General features: G+C 38.0%; 1 protein-coding gene across 2 annotated transcripts in view; it reads right to left on the reverse strand.

Moving 5' to 3' along the window:
• Nucleotides 1-18,514, reverse strand: part of FRY (FRY microtubule binding protein) — a gene marked incomplete at both ends in the record, with an annotated part of 249,052 nt that extends 230,538 nt beyond the window's left edge. For both annotated transcript variants that reach the window (XM_084236045.1, XM_084236046.1), the window contains one exon: nt 18,445-18,514. In XM_084236045.1, coding sequence (XP_084092171.1) covers nt 18,445-18,514 — 70 coding nt within the window. The remainder of the gene's footprint in view (nt 1-18,444) is intronic.
• Nucleotides 18,515-20,225: the final 1,711 nt, after the last annotated feature.

The raw sequence follows: 20,225 nt of genomic DNA on the forward strand, positions 1-20,225 counted from the left end.
ACTTTGGCTCTGGTGAATTCTCTCACCCTCCCGTGCTTCTGACTGTATCCAGTGCTTGTGTAAATAAATAAATAAATCTAAAAAAAAATTGCTGATTTGCTTAAATTTTTAACTCTCTAAAACCACATCTAGGTGGAAAGAAAAGTTGGCATAATTGTAAAGAATTGTGAATTGTTAATACAGACGAGCTAGCTACACAGGCAGACCATTATTTCAATGTATGATTGCCACCATGTAATAATTTTTATCATGTGCACATAGCTTAGGTAAATATCCTTCTGGAAACTCAGGCATAATTTTAGAATCTGAATAGTTGGGAAAATGCGCTCAATATTTAAGTGTAAAATTAAACTGGAAAATAGGCTCATGAATTTTGGAAGGCTTCTTTTTCATTCAGGTAGGTAGTTTTTGAATTCCCCTGATTTGCTCTGCCAGCCATCTTAGCACTCCTTTTCTTGGCTCCTTTCACTCCCAACTGCACACTTTTTGCTTGCCATGCCTTTTCCTCCCTATCCTGCCAACTCATCTTTTCTTTCAAAGACCTTTTCAAAAAGGTCTTATACCACAAAACCTCCCTTAACCAAATAAAAGGGAAACAGTTATTTTCCGTACCCAACTACATCAAGGAGAATGTCATCATTTTGAGCTCCCAAATCAGAAGGAGGGGGGGATGTTTAAACATGGGTGTATACTCTCAACGCTCAGGTTGAGTTTAAGTTTTCTATTGTATGGTTATAGATTCATCCACTCAAATAACCATTACTAAGTGTCTAATTTAGGGTTTATTGATGTGTCTTCCTAAAATACTGTATGTGGTGGACATAGAATTATAAATTAATTTTAAGGTCCTTTATTTTGCAATATTTATTCAAAGACTTGAGGGTTCACTGACAGCACAGGTGTGAGGTTTACAACCTGTTGTTTTATTATGATAAGTCAGGTGCATGTCTGCCCTACTTTCTCACATAGTGACACACCTTGTGCCATTACTTATTAATTGTTACCAGAGCACTCCATGGTATTCTGAAGTAGTTACTCTCATGCTCTGGTAGTCCTAAAAGTTAATACAACTTCCAGAAGTGTCCTCATGGAAAGGGGAGGGAGGAAGCAGTGGGAGAATCTGATTCAACTAGCTTAAGGGTGTACAGTTTGAATTGGCATTAAAACAGAAAAAATGTCATCAAGTCAGCTAAGACTAGGAGATATTTTCTCCTAGAGGAATTTACACAAGTATACATAGTCCTGGAAAGCACACTGCCCTTCCTAGAGGGTAGAAAGAAAAGCGATACATCTGAACCTGTTATAGCAAGATCAAGCCATGTAAGGGAATGAATACAATAAAAAGCAACAGACACCATCTTGAACTTTTTTCCTTAAGAAATGTTATCTTTGGGATTCTTTATGATGTATTTGTTTCCTGGGAAAATTACACAACATTGCCATAGACATCTATATGTAAAATTGGTTAGACAACTCAGATGAATTGACACCCCTAACTATCTCAAAATAACCCAGCAAGTTATGCATTCATTAGATTAATATTTATACATTTAACTGATATAAGGTCATCTGGTCATCGACATATCTTATTAAAAAATGAACAAACACAAGTCTTCTCTTAATCTATAATCTGGGAACAATGATAAAACAAATTCAACACGGACAGCTGCAAAATACCTTTGGGTTATTTTGGTACAGTAAACAAATGAGTCTTGTGAAGAGGTAACTTTAACCATCACCTTTTACCCTCAACACAACATACAATTGAATATATGTACACCATATAATCAACATATAATTTCAAAACACTTCCTCAGGTAATTGTTACTGTCTCTGTTATTTTGTAAGCAGCTTGCAGGAGCTACATAACCATACATGTTTTTATCATTTAAAATAAAGCAAAGACTAGATGTAGGGAAGATACCAAACCAGGGCAAATCTCTCTCACACAAGTTAAAACTCTCCCCTTCCTTCCATCATCTCAAAGTACTACCTTACTTTGAGTCCTTGTCATCTCTTTCCTGGGATGTCATCACAGTGATTTTCCAACCTCCATTTTCAGCCAGATTCCCAGAATAGCTTGTTGCTACCGGTTTATAAACTTGGGGGCTGCCCAGTATTTTCAGATAAAGCCCAGATCTATCAGCAGCTCCTTCAATCTTCTATGTTATGCCTCAACTGACCAATTCATACCACTTATCACTAATCTCCAGGGACTTGGGATCCAGTTGCCACCTCTTGAACAGGTCACTTCCCACCTCCATGCATTTGTTCATGCTCTCTCCTCTTCCCTTTCCCCTCTTTTTTGCAGGATTCATCGAGTTCAAATGCCACAGTCTCTTGGAACTATGCCTTGGCCTCTTCCCTCCTACTTAAAACAATGAATTACTCAATGAATTCCTACTCTGGAGGATGACTTATGTCAGTATACCCAAGTCCAATCACAGGTAGAACTTTCATTTAATCAGCATTTTTTGTTCTCTCTGTAACTTCCATATGTCTTCCCTTTCATTGAAGTAAGCTGTTTATGATTGGAAATTCTCTAGTAGGTAGGAATAGGGCTGCTGAATAATGGTGTATTTTATCTATCACAGTGCCCTACACCACTAAGAATTTAATAATTTATAAGAACGGAAAGGGAGGATTATTGATTCACTCTCAGGGACTTTCTGAAGTTTATTAAGGCATGACCAATTTGGGCTGATACTTCGAGTATATTCACCTTAATTAACATGATGAAATCTTTGAGTTCAATCTTTGAGAGATTTTTTTTTTCTTAAGGCAATCAGTTTCTCCAAATATCAAACAGCAACATCCCTCACATGGAAAAAAAACCAGTAAAGAATTAAATTAGCTCAGTAGATTTCACTGAGAATGGTTTCCTTCCAATTTGACAAAAGTGACTGGAAGGTTGAAAAAAAGTAATATTAAATTAAATCCATACATCTTAAATGATGTTTAAATAAATATGAGTAAGATAACCTTTTCACAGAGAACAATCTTTGACAATAATTGACTAATTAGACAAAAAAACAACAACAGAAAAAAACCCTGTCATAGAAATAGTTTCTGAAGTGGATAATCACTACATAAATTAAAAAAAAAACTAACTTCATTTTGAGTTTTAAGGATACATCTGTGCAGAGTTCTGGGAACACAATGGCACAATTTAATATGTTGAATTCACTCAAAGAAAACAGGCAAGGATCAGAAAAGGAAAGGGACTTTATAGCTGAGATGAGATGGTGGTTACTGTTTGCAGTAAAGGCTAGAAAAGTCCCCAAATACAAAACATTAGTTATTGCTGGGATCAATCCAGTGATGGGATAGTTAAGAGTTAAATTTAGCTTTAAGTCTCTCATACCTCTCAGGTAACTTTGTCCATTGTAAACATTTCACAGTTTATTAATAAGAACCAATGTGCCCTGAAAAATACTGAGGAATATAACAATGGAAAATGGTAGATTCTTAGCACAAGAGGGACATAACAGACAAAGCACAATTACACAATGTCACAGTTGCTACAATGCAAGTATGTAGGAAAGTCAGGGAAGACTTCACCCTGACACTTGAATTCATATTTGGAAGAAGGATTTGGCCCAGCTCCAGAAGACATGTTTAAGGTTTAATTCATGTGACATTTATAGACAATGGTGCAACTGTAGCATGTACTGACACTTTGTATATTATCACTTGTGCTATACAACTGTGAATTAGAAAGGAAGGTAGATAGTCTTGGGCATCTCAGATGGTTCATTTTCTGAAGTTCCAGAAACACAGCTGTTTGCCAAAATGTCCACTGTAGGGAGGAGTAGTAAAGATCAAATTGGCAAGGTAAGAAGACAGTCACAAAGAGACTCCAGGACTCTTTAGTTCCTGGTCATAATGTCTTGGCAAATACAAGCATTAACTCAAAGAGGAATTTAATTTTAAAAATTATTTAATTAGATAAATTAATAATGATAATAACCATTTATTGTGAAATGACAATAGTGAGGCTGTATACTAAAGAAATCATAAACATCAAGTCATTTAATTGTTATGGTTTTATAGGGGCATTACTATGTAAATATATATACTTTATAAAGGTACATGTGATACGTGTGTGTGTGTGTGTGTATTTTTTATAGAATCAGAGTGAGAACTTGCTGAAGGTTACAAAGCAAATAAGTGGCCTAGGCAAAGCACATGTTCATAGCTACCCCAAATCATGGAAAAGCTCTTATTCAGTCAAAAATAAATCAAACAAGCTTAAAAACAAAGTAAAACAACCTAGCTCCTTCACGTAGAGAAGGATCCACATGTAAGAACCCCAGTTTTGTTTTGCTTTCCTGTGTGAGTGTGGAACCTCTCCTTACTCCTTACAATGAAGAAATAGGTTTGTATAATGGGCCTTTCTTCTCTGTGCCACGTGACCAGAGTTGCATCATTTCCCTCTGCAGCAGGGCTCAGTGAAGAGTGTGATTCACTTTTGTTTTCAATGAGAAAAAATAAAAATAAAAGCAAAAGCTCAAATGATGCTTCTGGTGGACTCTCCCCAAACTGGTTAATTTTCCAATACAGGTGAAGGAGACAGAGACTTGGACTCAAGCTCTGAGCTCACAATGTGACTTTGCCACCCTCACCACCATCAGGCATGGGCAGAGCTTTGGCATCAGCTTAACAGTGATCATGAAGAATATTCCAACCTCTCCTCTGAGAGGATCAACAGCAGAAACTTCATGAAAACACTGAGTTGAATAAATCAACCGAGTAGTCATCTTATAAAACACAGACCACTGAGATGCAGAGTGAAATGGGGGAAGGACAGCCTGAGAACACTATCAACAATTTATCTCTATCTTTTTCCCAGAATCCAAAGAGCATTTTCATTCTCCTGGCCCAAGAAGTGACAGTCTCTTAGTCACTCCCTAAACAAGGGCCTTGTCTGGCAGAACAATATGATATTTAATGAGCTCACTGGGCCAGTTTGATAGCTGTTATTTTGTATATAAGGGACACTTGAGAATAGTTGAGTGGGCCTTCCATCACTGGAGTGTGTACACTTCATGAGTAGTTAGATTTTCTGCCTGAGCTCATTTAATATGTCAACCACATAATTATACTTAGCTTTTGGTCTCTTATTTAACTTTAGGCAAATTTCCCCTTAATTTCTGCATCACACCAGTTAAATCCAGGCTTTTAAAATCTCATCAGCATGAACATATACAGACAAATACATTTACTCCTTTTATCTTAAATTGAATTGCTAACATTACAATAATATTGCCACCCTACCCTTGGCCCATAAACCTGATTATAAACTGTGGGTCAGGACTGAGTTCATTTCTGTATTCCAGAGAAACTCTAACCCATCTAAAGAAATGGTCTGGATATCTATGGTCAATAAAATTAATTCAGATGATGACTTTCAATTCATAATGCCATTTTAATAAATAATTCAATGTGTTTGCAACCACAGACATCAAAAGCATCTGTCATGCAATCCCTGCCTATGGAAAGGTCACTCTCAGTGTGGACACATAATTACAAGAACAAAGGAGAAGATCAACGTGCAAAGCTATGACAAGGGCCAGATTGTCCTGGAAAGACAGTGGCAACAGAAAGGGCATGAAAGGGGAGTTCTGAATGCTTCAGATGAGATGGAATGAGGACCTGGAACCAGGCACTGAAAGAGGTGATGGCGATAAAGATCCAGATGTGGGAGCTGTCATTTGGGAGAACAACAAGGAAGGTGTTTAAAAGGACCCCAGTTTCTTGCCTGGGACTGACTGATAGTGAAATTCAGCATTTTTGATGAAGGGACCTGGAGGACATAAATTAATAGCTTCATCAGATTGGTGAGAAAAAGACTCAGCTTTGGAGATGACTATCAGTAGTACTGGGAAGTAACAGGGAAAAATCTGGCCTTGGGATCAATGAGGGGTATTTATGTACAAATAGTAGTCACTTTTACTCATATGTACAGTCTATCCTTCATGGTGTTGATAGCACATGAGTCATATTTTATTGTAATTATTGATTTAGATAGGCTTCTTTTACTAGACAATCCTTTCCTTAAGAGCAAGAACTTGGCTCACGTTCAGCTAAAAGTCATCTCAAATTTTACTAGAATTAATTACTTTTTTCCTGTTGTCTATACAAACTGTGCATTATTTTATGTTTATCCTACAGTAGGTTTGATTCCTGGCTGTGTCACTTATAAATGGTATGCGTAAAATAGGATCATGGTGAAGATTAGAGGAAAGGTCACGTGAAAAACATTTAATATAGCACTTCACAAGGGCTTATATATACCAGTTGTTATTATTATTGCATATAATGCAATGTTATGTAACAGAAGACAGTGAGTTATAATAGTCACCTACCATTGTACAGTTTCTATGGTGGTTACTATTGGGTGCTTATCCTTTTCTCTTTTTAAAAAATCTATTATGTTCAGGTACCAGGTAGAAGTCCCTTGTCTCACAGAGATGGATGCAGCCCAGTGCCAGGGTATGAATCAAGATTTGTCTCAGTCAACATGGTAATTCCATCCCACTTTGCCAGTGATAGGTGCATGACTCCATTCCAACAGAGGAATGACTGCAAGTGGAAGTTTGTTGGAGTCTAAGGCAAATCTCCTTGCTAGAAGATCTAATCTGGTCTTCTTTCCTGACTCTGAAATCAAAGTTGTTTTAACTGAGGTGGCTGTCTTGTGATCATGTAGTGACAAGTCTTAAGGTAGAGTGACCTTGGTTGTTGAGTTTCTAAGCCTACCTGGAACTTTCTGTCTTCAAGTTATGGGTTTAGCAGGCTAATTTAAAGTTTTTATTCTTTCAGTCATTATAAAGTTATTCTGTTGCTTATAGTAAAAAGTACAGAAAAATCACATATATGTCAAATTATTACATGGCAAAAATTAATTCTATGTGTTAACAGCAACACCTTTCCTGCAAATGTGTACATTACTGTATTCTAATCTGATTAGTGACAAGAGGAATTTAGGATTAGAAATGCAAACATTCACCTTTAGAATCCTACACAGGGCCTCCCTGGTGGCGCAAGGAGTTAAGCACCGGACTATGAAGCAATCCACAGCCTCTGCAGCACAAGTTTGATCCCTGGCCGGCCAGGGAGAAACCCACATGGCGCAGCAGACCTCTCCTGACTCGCCTGCTGCTCCCCTCAGCAGTGTATTTCAGTCAGTCTGCCTGTTCTGCTCCCCACTTTGTCTCTGGTGAGTCCTCTCATCCCTGCATCTCTGGCCTGTACCCCAGCTCTTGTATGCATAAATAAATAAATCTTTAAAAAAAAAAGAATCCTACACAATAATTTCCATTGTATATTTCTTTTCTTTTGCTGTATTTTTTTAGTAAAGGTGTTGAGTAATTGCAAAAAAAAAAATTTCAATTTTAACATCTTTGCTCCTTTAAAAAAATGGTAATAAACATCAAAATGGTTAGCGCAGTGGTTCACAAGAGAAAGAAAGAAGGTAAAATAGATTTTTGGATAAATAAAATTCAGTAGAATCTTCATTCTTATTCAGAATTTTGACATTCCTTAAAATTGAAACATTTAGAATGGTTAGTTTTAAAAAATGGAGGGGTAAGAACAAAGAGGGAAGGAAGCACAATGCACTATGGCGATGGACGATGAGTGATTTGGTGGTGGGTACACTTTGGTGGCAATACCTGATGTGGGTATCCAAATATTACCTCAGTAAAAAATAAATAATTTAGGGCCTCCCTGGTGGCGCAGGGGGTTAAGACGCAACCTATGAAGCTATCTGTAGCCACTGCAGCATGAGTTTGATCCCAGGCCAGGGAATTACCCACATGGCACAGCAGACCTCTCCTGACTCACCTGCTGCTCCCCTCAGCAGTGTATTTCAGTCAATCTGCCTGTTCCGTTCCCCACTCTGTCTCTGGTGAATCCTCTCCCCCTCCTCCCCCACATCTCTGGCCTATACCCCAATTCTTGTATGCATAAATAAATAATTAAAAAAAATAGTCCTTTTCAACTGAAAATGGACCAAGTTTTCAAATGCCTTCAAAACGGATATCTCATTTGGTATATATCAGGCTCAGCTTTCCTGTAACAAATGAGGACTGGAGGGGGGGCAGGGAGGAAAGATATAGTAAATGGAATGCAAAATCAGAAGACAAGACTAAATATTTCTGATTTTCCTCTTTCTTGCAGTTGTATTTCAGACAAATAAAATAGAGACAGGTTGTCTTATACTCTCAAACTAGAAGAATAGATGAGAACAGGCCTCCAAGCCACCATGAAATCATGAAGAAAGTGATAAACCCACCATAGAGTTGGTTTCTCTCTATATTCCTAAGGAAGCTAAAATTTTTATTAGAAAAGGGATTAATTTTGGGGTGCTGAAAGTGACACTGTAGCTAAGACCATGATATCATACAATTGCAATGACTCATTTTAAGAGATTTGTTAAAATGTATTTTCAAAAACTAAAAGTTGAAAGGCAGATTTTTTTCTTATTTTAAAGAAAAACTGCTATTTATCTTCTAATTGGTGCCCTAACTTTTAAATTTCAAACTAACTGCTTATAATTTGTTAAACTCACAGACAATATATTTGTCCAGAACAATTTTTTTTTAGTTTTAAAATTCCTTAAAGAGCTTCTACCTAGTTGTAGGCATTAAGGTGACAGTAATAACAAACCAATGTTTCAGACAGACATTTGAATAGCATTTTGCAAACTTATTGACTTTCTTTTTTTTTTTACACGGTTTAATGAAAACAGGATATATATCAAAAACTAGGAGAGTATATTTTGGCTGTATGATCATATTTTATAAAACCTCCAGAATGCCAGCAAGTTCCGTAAACACTGCATCTCACTGTGGAGAAAGGAACGCCTGTCTCCAGATCAAGAATGCTGGCACTTCAGGTTACAGACAACCCTGTTCAAATTCACTGAGTGAGATGTATAGTCACCTTAATGTAAAAAAAAAAAAAAAAAAATAGAAAGAAACTGATAGGCTATGTAGGGGGACAACTTTTTCTCATTCAGAATACTGAAAGAACTAATTCAAGAAACTGACTAAGCTTAGAAAGTCAGAGATCTAGTTCTACTTATCAGTCAAGTTCAATAATGTACAATTCAACCTCTTTCAGTCTGGTTTTAATGGTATGGGAGAAATACCTGACAGATATTATAATGTTTACATGAAACTCATTTTTCAGTGGAGTCATTTGAAACCCTTCAAGTTAAATAACTGGAGACAAAGCGCCAGGTTTGTTCTTTTTATATAAGGAAGTGAGAGAAGGAGACAATCAACGTCACACACAGAAAACTAACAGAAAAACAGGGAAGAAAAACCTAATCTTGTATTTGCACAATTAAAGCATTTTATTGATTTCACTCTTACATAATCAGCCATTTTATTAATTTGCCAAATCCTTCCTACATAAATATAACATTTAAATGGAATTTTACTAAAGTATTGCTCTAGTTAATCTAATACCCTATCCTTTTCATGGCTGCCAAAATACATATTTACCTGTTTAAGGATAAACTCAAAGAAGTCAGTCGAGTGTTTTTTAAGCACAGGAAAAAATTTAATGAAAGTTTAATTTTATATATCCATAATGCTGTGCTTATAGCACTAGCTGAGAAATCCTAGAAATTCAAAACTCTCTTGCACGGCTAAACTATTCTGTACTTTGCAATTGATTAAAAACAGCAGAGGCAGACAGAGTTGTATATTAAATTAGAGTTGATAAAAGCACTTAATGCAGATCTGAATGCCTTCTTGAAAAAAATTTCAATTCCTTAAATTGACACCACAACAAATTCTTACAGCAGTATAAAAAGCATTATCAGAAATGTTATGGCTTTGGCTTAAATTTCCATCTGCAGCTCATCAAATGACTAAACAGTAGAAAGGAATTAAACCAAAATCAGACTCATTACAGTGTCTGATATGCTGGCAGAATATAAACTTTCACTGCTTAGCATCTGGAGTTTTGGGTGACTAACATTTGAATGCTTGTGTTTATATGTTCTGTGAAAAAGAAGAAAAGTGTTTGTAAGAATATAGGTGGGATATAAGATCGTTAAGCCTAGTTTATAGAGAAATATAATTCATGCACACATGTGTGGTGTACACACATACACACACCTTCTCTTTAATCCCCTAAATATTCTGAAGAGTAAGAGGACCACTCAAAATGAAGGATAAATGACTTTCAATTAGTCTCCAGTCAAAATTCTGATAAATGTGGCAAATGACAAGCTAATAAACATGGCCTGTCTGCTCTTCCATACACTAACATCTGGTCAAGTGTCCATGGGTAAACAATTTATATTTCCTCTTCTCCTTTAGTCATTCTGCTAGTAGGAATATTTGCAATGTTCTGACAGGACTCTGCTTGTAAAAACCAGGCTGCCAGTAATTTTCTTTTGCAGTGAAAGCATAAACCTATAAAGTTAAAGTCAATATAATCTATCAGACACATCCCCTCAAACACAGACTGAAATATCATAGGATCCTCTCCCTTGATTCTTTAAATCCTGGGAACATCCTGAATTCTGAAATTAACAAGGAAAGAAGGGAAGCTCGGGGATCCTTGATGACAGACTCCAGGTCTGATTCAGATATTATGCTCCCAAAGCAAAGCTTAATGCATAGTAGATGCTCAAGAAAGAAATATTGAATAGTGTTTGCTTTGCTTCTCCGACACTATCAAATGGAAAGGTTGTTTGGAGTAAGAACCATGAAAACCTGATAGTAAGTTTCTCAGTAAACCGGCATTGAAAAGTCAGTGAAGATGTTCTAATGGAGATGGCTATTTCCACAGGTCCTTCAAGCCTGGGAGATACAAATTAGTAGTTCAAAGATCATTGCCTCATTCTTGTAACCAACAGTTCTACAATGGAGCAATATTCAAAAGAATATGGTGAACAGATCCATCAATTGAGAGAGATAATAGCCAGATTATAAGTGTGTGTTACCATCTCCATAAATACCATTCACCTTTCCAGGAAGCAGTTGTCTTTAACCTTTCCAAACCATGGCAGTGTGCAATAGAGCATGATTCCCAGAAGGCACCACATTGTGAAACATTAGGAATATTCAAGAACTTTAAAAGCAGATAAATGTTAGTGTGCAAATAATCAGAAGAACTTGTTTATCCATATCCACGTCTATAAAATATGCTTTCTTGGTTGGACTTGCCTTTGTAAACCTTAGGTAAAAAATGCCATGCCATACTACATTAAAAAAGTCCTGTTCAAAGGCAAAGATCATGGGCTATCATTATTTGTTCATTGGAAACTGATCTGAAGCCTTACAAAATACCTAATGGGGTATCTCATACCCCATTCTGAAGTTCAGAAGCTGAACTTCAAGAAAACTAAGACTTATCCAAAACTAGGAACACTAAGATGAAGCTAATACATACAAAATCAATGTATCTCTAAATCTTGCCACTTGCAACAACATGGATGGAACTGGAGGGGGTTTAGCAAAGTAAGTCAGAAGGAGAAAGACAAATGCCAGATAATTTCACTCATACGTGGAATAGAGAAACTAAACAAAGGAACTTAAAAGCAAAACCAAAACAACCCTAGACACCGGACAGTAGATTTGAAGCTACCAGAGGGGGCGGATTAAGGGAAGGGGAGCAAAGTGGGAAGAGAGCCCAGTGGACTATGGTGGAGGTTTATGGTTAAGTTTTGGCAGTGGGTGTGGTGTTGCAACACATATCTGAAGAGGTATGAAACTACACCCTCAAATCACATACAATGTTGTAAACTACTATTACTTCAATGGTAATAATGCAATTTTTAAAAAAAAATCAATGCATCTCATTCATTAAATGAGGTAAAATATTTGAAGGTGCTGAGGAAAGTTGGAAGGCATTAAAATCTAAGGTTTAGCAACAGCAAAGAAACTGTGCAAAAATCTTATATAAGAGGTTATTGATCTATAGAACAGTCCCAACACATTTCTCATTCTCCCAACCTCAGGTCTGAACATCACATCAAAAATATAGAAGCTACTAAGATGATCAGGACATATGTAACCCATTCAATTCCTTGAACTGTATCCAGAAACGAACCAGTGAGTCATGAGTATTAAACTGTTTTGAAACAGATGTCTTTTAAATAAAGGGACTATTTGCATGTTATATCAGTTGAAACATCTAAACACTGACAACCTTCTCAAATATCCTAGCTGTTCCCAGATTGAGAAAGTATTCAGGTCAGCTCTCCTTTCTTACTGCTGTTTGCCTGTCTAGACTCCTTCAGTTCTTGTTGGCTTTTTTCATCAAGCAGCATGCACAAGTAGGCAAAGAAGTTGAAATCAAATCATTTTGTGTTGCCAGTCTTGTAGAGTGTTTTGTGGTAGTGGAGAACAGATATCAGACAAAATGAGGTACCTGAACTCTAGTTGGATTTCCATTATTCTTGGAAATATTCTCCGTTTTCACTATTACAGATAAATAGGGGTTTATCCATTTCCTAAATGGAAATATATCAGAGAAAGCGTGGAAGAAAAGCAAATGACCATTTTAAAAGAAATAAAGATTATTTAAAATATTTTTATTTACTAGAGTCACTTAAACTATATACTTACATATACTTTAAAAAATAGAGAAAATCCACATTAAACACTCCTAGAAGAAATGTACTGGGTTTGTGTTTATCAAATGACCTTAAGTACAGATCTGCGGGGCATTATTTAATAATGATGGCAAACACTTGCCAATACTTAAGCCTGTCAAACAGGCCTGTGTTAGGAGGATGGTATTCTCTAGAACTGGGTCTGTCTTTGAGCTATGAGTTTGTGTGGAGATAGATAGGAAAGGGGGAGAGAGAAACACAGGACTTGTGAGTACTTTAGAGGTGTACAAGGAGGGAAGTAGGACTGGCTGTGGCATCAGTCAACAAGTATGACCCATAACGTACTAAGTTCTCAAAAGTGTTCTTGATATTTTGATAGTCCTATTGGTGATTAAAAAAAATCAGATTATCAACTGGATTGATGGAGGAGTTTAAGGCACTTTACTAGCACCCTGGCCCTGAGTAAACCACTTTCTAAACCTTCATTTTTTTATCTGTAAAATACGATAATACATAATCTTGCAGGGTTACTAGAAAGAGTAAAACTAATAACCAGAGTGGTCATGGGGCCTCCTTTAGCCAGGGCAGTACTAGTTTATGCCTAGTATCCCAGCATAATTATTAACTTTCACTTTCAAAAGTGTTCCAGTTTGGGCCAATAATAATGTGGTTATCCTACATATAAATCACCAAGCATAATATTTGACACAGAGTGGGCCTTCAGTCATTGTGGCATTATTGATATTGTAGAATTGTTCATATATTTTAACAACAACAACAACAAAAATACCTCTAATCCATCCTCCATCATATCCTAGGGACAGATACCCTGTATTTAGAAAAAGTAGATGTTGATTTGGGATTTTGCTTTTTATTTGGATGCAGCAGAAAGGGTCATGATTTGAGAGCATTCTAGTCCTATTAAACATCCCTTGAGCTATAAGACCACTAAAGTAACTCACTGAAGTAACACTAAAACAAAGGCAGGATGCTTGTTGACTAATGCCACAGCCAGTCCTACTTCCCTCCTTGCACACCTCTAAAGTACTCACAAGTCCAGTGTTTCTCTCTCTCCCTCTCTCCACACAAACTCATAGCTCAAAGACAGACCCAGTTCTAGAGAATACCATCCTCTTAACACAGACCTGTTTGACAGGCTTAAGTATTGACAAGTCTTCACCATCAATATTAAATAATGCCCTGACACAGTGCTGGGTACTACCTAATGTTAAAAGAAGTGCAGTATGTATGCTTGCATTTGATCTACTGGATTTAAGCAACTTTGTTAACTTCTTAGGTCTTTTTATATGTATATAAATATATCTGAATTTATTAATAATAGGTTATGTTAACAATAATAATAACTAATATTTTGTTGAGATTTTTCTTAAACTTTTCTTATAGTATATTTGAGATATAATGGAGACATAAATAGGGATTAATAAACATACTCTGCAGAGAGTCGGAGCTTTCCATTCTCACTTGCACATGATTTCTCTTTGGCTCCAAAGGTAACCCTGTGCTAACAGTCTTTCTAAGTTGGACAGAGATATTGTTACTATCATCACAATTTACTCACTACAGCATATATGAGAAATGTTGCATCTGATTCTCCCAATTGGTATTTTTTTAATAGCAATATAAGACAATTTGTAATGCACACCAGTCCTTTCCTACTGCAAAAGGCTTGCTCAAAAACCAACAGGCATTTATTTGTGAATGGCATTCTTGATACCTGCAAGAGTTAACAGGTATTCAGAAGTTTTCCTTTATGGAGTAGCAAGATTTGCCAAATGTCGTAGCAGGAATGCAAGCTGTCCTGGAAAGATCAAGACATCACATGGATTCTCAGTGTACCTTCATTCTTTGGGCCCTGAGTTTATCAGACATCATGGGGTGGACAGGCACTCAAGAAATGCTAGTGAGAGATTTCATATCAGTGGGAGAGCCCACACACTAGCTCTATACATCAGGACAAAACAAGCCCTCCTTTCCCATGGACAACTTAGAACATGCTGCTCTAAACTTTTTCTAGAGCAAATCTGAAAGGCCAAAGTGGCTTTCTGCCACTGAGAAAATTCCCAGCCCATCTGTTATGCTACTGGAAGGGATGTAGTTAGGAAGCAGGATATTCTAATGGTGACTAAGGTGAAAACGGAGATAAAGGTAAAAGTAAATGGGGGAAAAATGGCTCAAAGCAAGAAACTAATTTTGGCATATATTCATGCAATTTCCTTTGCTGGGAGTGTAGTGTCACATCCCATAGAGTAATCCACTCAAGATGTCAAATGCTGAGGGAAGAGACATTTAAGTCTGATTTTAAGGAGTTTAAAGGGGAAGAGAATATTAGAATGCATTAATATTAATGAAACATTTATTGAGCATTTACAATGTGTTAGATATTGTGCTAAGTGCTTTACATCAGTACCTCATTTATTTCGTTAGGTTTTCATTATTCTTGCCTCCATTTTACAGATGGGAAAATTCAGGCAGAAAGTAGTTCATTAAATGGTAATCCCTGGTGCCACAGGGGTTAAAGTCTCAGTGTTATTACTCTATTAGCAGCCACTGCAGCATGAGTTCTATTAGCAGCCACTGCAGCCAGAGAGCTAACCCACATGGCGCAGCGTACATCTCCTGTCTCGCCCTGTAGCAGTATATTTCAATAGATCTTCCTGTTCTGTTTCTCCTTCTGTCTCTGGTGAATCCTCTCACCCCTGCACCTCTGGCCTACACCCCGGTTCTTAGATGCATAAATAAATAAAAACTAAATTTTTCAAAAAAAAAAAAAAGAAAGTAGTTCATTAGCTGTTTAAGATCACACAAGTATAGGAGGTAGAGAGCTTAGCTAAGATTATTTGGTCTTGTGACCTGTATGTTCTAAGTGAAGGAATACCAGATGAGGGGGATGATGTGTACAGGTGTGGACTGGAGCACAGACTAGTAAAATGCAGAGGAAAGGAGAGTGAGCAGTTTAAATATGCTGGAGCAGAAAACAACATGAAAGAGGATGAACCAGGAGCTCAAGAAAGTTCCTGAATGGTGGTCACCAACACACGGGGATGAGGGTGAGGCAGAGACCTGTAGCACAGTCTTTTATGCACTGGTGAAGTCTCTGTGGGCTGCTCTAGGCCAGGTGAGGCAGTAGGAGGCCACTGAAGTACTACAGTTAAACTGAGCGGGCCTGGGTGGCTGTGGCCATGTACATCAAGGGGTAGCAGCTATGTGGCTTGGGAAGGCTGGGCTAAGAGTGGGGAAGGAAGGAGTGGGGAAAAGGACAGGAGTCCCAGGGGAGAAGGCAAGCTTTCACGTGAGGTGTACACGGGGCATTTCTTTTTTTCAGACATCAAGGTCATTGTAAATGCCAAACTTCACTAAAACAAAAGGGCAGCCTGATAGTGGGCATGCCAATGGAGAAGAAAGTATCAAAATGAACAGCAAATAAAGAGCTAATACATCTCACCAGGCAATGACTGATTTGATTGGCTTATTACTTCTCAGAGGATATGTGTGTACATGTGTACATATAATTACATTTTCTCCTCAATGAGCCATTAAAAAAGAAAAAAACAACAGCCTTTATCTGGAAATGCTGGAAATGGACTCATCCTTCCTCTTACTACCACCTTGCAAAGCAGTCAGACATAGTTATAGAGTTTGTTTTATAGCTTTTTAATTGTTGTACTTTTATGAATAAGTACTATATAATTAGGAACCCGACTCCCCATAGGTATCTGGGAGGGTGTCCTCACCTCTTAAACCTGGATGATTTAAGTTAAGAGACTGTCTCGTGGTGCATCCTCTCAGCCAGGTTACAATGTGGAGCTTGAAGCCCTAAGGCTTCTGTTTTCTATTTTGCCTTTCATGCCATCCAATTCCTTTCTCTGTTTGCTACTGAAAATATGTGAAAATGAGAGCTGTGCTAGGTTATAATGGGGTTAGTGTTGCAATAAGCTTAAAGAAAACTGAGCATAGAGTATATTTCCTCTTCCTCTTTCAAAAAGGACCAAAAAACATTCTGACCTCCAAAGGAATGCTAGAGAACCACCAAGTTCACACGTCTGCAGTGAAGAAAGGTATTGTGTCTTATTAATCTTTCCCATAGTCGGCACATAATAGGTGTTGAGTAAGTATTTGCTGAATGAATTGAAAGAATTCAAAATTGTGCTCTACATACTCTCAAAGTAGAAACAAGTCTTCATTTCCTAATATTTGTGTGGGGGGAGTGGGGAGAGGGGTTTAGAAAGCTGGAGAGAACATATACTTTGTTTAGAGTAACAAAGTACTCTAGACAGGAGGAGAGAAAGCTATTTAAATAGATTTAAAAGAAATCCCACTGGCCTCAGTATTGTCACAACATAATTTTCTATTTAATGAAGCAATGAAATTGATGGAAGAAAATCATCTGGACTGGAGTACTCAAAATGAAGATTTAAAACCACATATTGATGTCAAACTCACAGTGAATCTTTTCAGTAATTGGAAAACTGCTCCATAAAAAACCCTGAATGTCAGTTTTTTATTATTATTATTATTATTAATCAAAGCACGGAGAGACAAAGGAGGATTCATCCTTGAGTGTGAAGTATTACCCAAATAATAAATCCAAAATAAATGATTTATAACTAGCACAAATAAAAGAATGCTGTCTGGGTAACAGTATTACTTCCAAATGGCTCCCCACTTGTAGAAAAACTACCTCAGACAAGCCCCATAGTGTATACAGTGGTGCAAAATGACCTGGAAAAAATGGTTTCTATGGATATCATTTAGAGATGCATATCCCTAAATACCTCACTCTGACTATTTTCTCCAGGCAATTTATGACACAGGTTCTCCTGCCCAGGTTTTGTTTACATAAGAACAATCTTGCCACAGGTCATTTGTGTAGGAGATAATTAATCTCCAGCTCTTTGAGCACAGATAGGTTAATTAGTATGCACATAATACATCAAAATTTTCTCTTGGAAAAAAAAATTTTTTTTTAAATTTCAAACAATTAAGAACCTGTAATACCTGCCAGTCTTTTATCCAAAGCAAGTACAAAGGCTGTTGGTGAAATACAGAAGACTTTGTTTCTAAACTGCTCAGAAAATACAAGGCATCACTGATCACCTGAAGGCCTCATTTTAATTTGATTCCAGATCTCTGATGCCTTAGAGGTTGTTTTTTAAAATGTTTTTTAATATTGCTAGAATCTTTAAATAGGTCAGAAATAGAACTTTGGAAGCCCTAATATTCAGCTATACTAATCAATGATTAGGGTCAGAATTTCACTTGTTTACATTTCAGAAAAGCACATTATTTGGACTATCACAAACCTCAGAATTTTTAAACATTCAAATAATAAACAGCATTCTGAACATCATTCAGGTCAAGGGAGAGATTAAGGGAATGTGAAAATGCCTGTATATATAAAAAAAGATGAGCCTTAGATTTTGGACTATTAAGTACTTTTTTCCTTCAGACAATACCCTAATAAAACAATTATGAAGTACTCTGAAACCCGGCCACACCCCTTTGATTAAACCACACTTCACAAAATATTTAGATAAAGCCTGTACAAATCAAATAAACATCGAGACAGGAAATGCCCGGAATGCCCCATCCTGGCTCCACCAGAGTCTGAAGGGCCATCTCACTTGAAAATTTAATCAAACAAAATCTACTGTAATTCCACTGCAGCCTTTGCACTTAAGGAAAGCTCGCTCAGTCTCTGACATTTTGATTTTCAAAGCAGATGGAAGCAAAAAAACTTCCTTGGCTCGCAAGCATACGCGTCCAGTTGAGATTTTATTCCTCCAGCCTAACACAACAGCCAGCAAACAAACAAACAAACAAAAAGGTTATTTTCTATTACTCACTATTACTCCAGGATTTCAGTAAATATTTGATACTGATCTCAAAGAAGCCGGAATCCTGCTGGCTGGCCATGTCGGCGGCATACAAAGAGGCTCCTTGGACTGGAGTGGGGGCCGCTGGAGGAGCAGGTACTGGGGTGGAGATGTGCCTGTCACAGGTTAGTGATGTAAGCGGGGTCAGGAGCGGAGAGGAAGGCTCTCTGTAGATCTACCTCTGGTGCTGGCAGGGAGTCCTCATTTAAAGGACACTGAGGAGCGGGAGAGAGATGCTCGGCCGCTCCTCCTCCTCCTCCGGGTCCAGGACTGGCTTCTTATTTGCTGGGTGCTGATCTCCCTGCAGCCCTCAGTGGCGGTCGCCGCTGCTTTCATTTCTGGGCTGCCATAACCAGGAACGCCTGCTGCCGGCCGCCCACATGCTCTGCCCCGGCCAGGTACGGTACCCAGGAAGTCCCCACCTGAACTGTGATCGTTTTCCCCTGGGAGGGAAGGTTTCTTGGCCGGCCTCCCTGACACGGTGCGGGCAGCCTTCCTGCCCACACCGCTCTGCTAAGGCAGCTGCAAGGCTGAGGGCTGGGCTGGGAGCGCCGCCCCCTGCCCCTGCCCACTGTCTCAACCTGAGCCACCACTCAGCCCCTGACTCAGCTGGAGGAGGAATTTCCCAGCTTCTGTGGATCCTCTCTCTTCAGAAATGCTTCCAGTGAGCAGCCGTGTGCGCACTGGCTGCTGCTTCCCCTTGTGTCTGTCCCTGAAATATACACAACTGCATCGTGCTGCAGTAAGCAAAGCTGCACCCCTGGATCTGGTTGCAGTGACGTTTTAAAAAGCCCCATCCGTCAGCTTCATTGCAGTAGGAAAGCTCGATAACAACAAGGCATTTGCCTGTGCTTTTTCTCCCCTCTCTCACACAGTCGGTGGAAGCTGCACATTCTGCTTCTCCCCCAAGAGAAATGCTGTCATTTTGAGAGGCACCCCAGCCCTAATGTGTTCATCTGAAGGGGACAGTACAAAATGCTTACTTGGCTTGTTTATGGAACGTCAGACTCCACAATAGATCTGTTTCTCAAACCTTTCATTGCTAAGAGCCTGGGGTCCAATAAAGTATATTTTATTTGTATTAGAAGGATAAGAAGTTAAAGCATTAGAACCTGTGTTTGGAATGGCCTTTTACTTCATGAAATGTTACTATCAGGTGTCTTGACATTGGTTATCTTTGTTTCATGTTATCTTTTCTCTTGACTCAGACATTAAATAAGAGTATTTTAATTATAACAAGATACATCTGAGTTGGTGGGATTGAGCCAACCATCTCAACAACCATGAAACCCTTTCTCCCCCCAGTACATTTATGATGATTGTTTTTCAAAGGGATTAATAAACCATATTAATATTTACTTAACATAAGAAATTTTGGGCACTGCCACCCCCATCAACATGCAAATACTAATAGCTCATTGAGAAATGGAAGAGAAAGAGTACAATGTGCTTTCTTTTGAAACTAAGATTTTAAAAATTCAACACTAAAGAGAACTTACAGGACTATGTCCTAAAATGCCCTAAGACACTATCAATATAATGAGCTCTCCAAACTCTTTGCACTTACACAAAAAGGCAAGCACTCAACCACTCAGATTCCAACTCTGCTCATAGCACTTTGTTCTGCGGATCCTCTCTTTTCAAAAACGCTTCAGAATCCCATCACATCGACTTCTTTTTCATTTACATGCATACTAAAGTTGATGAGCTAGTTTTATCACTTGAACTCTGAATGTATGAATTCCAGGTGA

Source organism: Talpa europaea, assembly GCF_964194135.1.
Source record: "Talpa europaea genome assembly, chromosome: 6".
Classification (NCBI taxonomy): Eukaryota; Metazoa; Chordata; class Mammalia; order Eulipotyphla; family Talpidae; genus Talpa; species Talpa europaea.